The sequence below is a fragment of the Parasteatoda tepidariorum genome, unplaced genomic scaffold, assembly GCF_043381705.1.
Source record: "Parasteatoda tepidariorum isolate YZ-2023 unplaced genomic scaffold, CAS_Ptep_4.0 HiC_scaffold_21874, whole genome shotgun sequence".
Lineage (NCBI taxonomy): Eukaryota > Metazoa > Arthropoda > Arachnida > Araneae > Theridiidae > Parasteatoda > Parasteatoda tepidariorum.
This window is the reverse complement of record NW_027261539.1, coordinates 1-1,344: the sequence shown is the minus strand read 5'-3', so window position 1 is coordinate 1,344 and position 1,344 is coordinate 1. Positions and strand designations below refer to the sequence as shown.

At 34.8% G+C, this 1,344-nt stretch overlaps 1 protein-coding gene across 1 annotated transcript; it reads right to left on the bottom strand.

The window, feature by feature from the left end:
* Positions 1–10: 10 nt before the first annotated feature.
* On the bottom strand, positions 11–1,234 carry LOC122268473 (zinc finger CCHC domain-containing protein 10-like; the record flags this gene model as incomplete). Its single annotated transcript, XM_043038502.1, has 2 exons — positions 1,064–1,234; positions 11–502 (listed from the first exon to the last, which is right to left on the bottom strand). Coding segments are annotated over exons 1-2 (663 nt in total), but the record flags the coding sequence as incomplete, so codon positions are not given.
* Between the last annotated feature and the right edge of the window lie 110 nt (positions 1,235–1,344).

Genomic DNA, 1,344 nt, shown 5'->3' with positions numbered 1-1,344 from the left:
TATATAGCACCTGAAAGTACCACAAAATTAAAACTTCTTCACTTTGACTATTATCGGATGTAATTCTCCTCTTTTTAGGTTCACTACCTTCATCACTTTCTGAAACAATTTTTCTGCTCTTGGTTGGTCTGTCTTCACCACTCTGACTGCCATCACTTGCTCCTTTTCCTCTGTTAGATGTTGCATTACCACTGGCAGAATCTTCACTTCCACTATCAGAAGCAATTTTCCTCTTTTTAGGTCCACTGTCTTCATCATTTTGACTAATATCACTAGCCCTTGCTTTCCTTTTTCTTTTAGACTTTTCTTTTCCACTGTCAGACTCCTCACTTGATGAAATAGTTGCTTTAGAAATGATTCTGCTCCTTTGCTTGGCAGTAAGGCCATCTTCTATCTGTTTCTTTTGCTTGGATTCTCTATTTTTCTTACGTTTTCGTCTTTTGCCACCTTCTTCTCCTCCTTCATCATCAGTTTCACGGTCATCTCGTGGCACACGTCTTCTCTGTCAGAGCCTGAAGCCTTTGCTTCTTCATCTGATTGTTCTTTATTAAAACGTTCATCATATGATTGTGCCTTATTGGAACCACCTTCATTGCCAAATTGGGTTTGATTTAGGTTAATGGACCCTTTTCATCTATTCTGTTCTATTTTAATCCCTAAACAATAATTGGCTTCACCTAAATCTTTCATTTCAAATCTTTTACTTTGTTGTTTCTTCACTAAATTTTTACTTATTTAATTTCGTTCGTAATATTCACTAAACCCATCTGGAATTTTCATGTATATTTCTTCATTTAGTGTCCCTTGAACAAAAGCCATAACAGCATCCATTTNTCCATTTGATCAATTTCCCAATCATAAATAGCTGCATAAGTCAACAAAACTCTTAATGTTACATAACGAACTAGGGGAAAACATTTCTGTATAATCTATTCTTTCGATCTGGGAGAAACCTTTAGCTACTAAACGGGTTTTGTACCTTTCAATATCACCATTAACATTATGTTTTATTTTGAATACCCATTTGCAACCAACAATGTTTTTATTTTTTAGGCTTATTTACTATGTCCCAAGTTTTGTTTTTAATGTAGTCCGCTATTGCTTCACATAAAGATTCTCTCCAATGCCTGGCATTACTACCATTGAGTGCCTCATCAATAGTATTAGGTTCAGAGAGAAGTTCATTTATTGCCACTAAAGCATTGGCAAAGTAAATAGAATCTAAATTTGGCATTTGCAAGTTGACATACCATTGGTATCAAAATTTTGATAACGAACAGGAAGTTTAACTGTTCTCCCTATAGGTGTCAATTTTGGCATATCATTATCAACAGTTATATTATT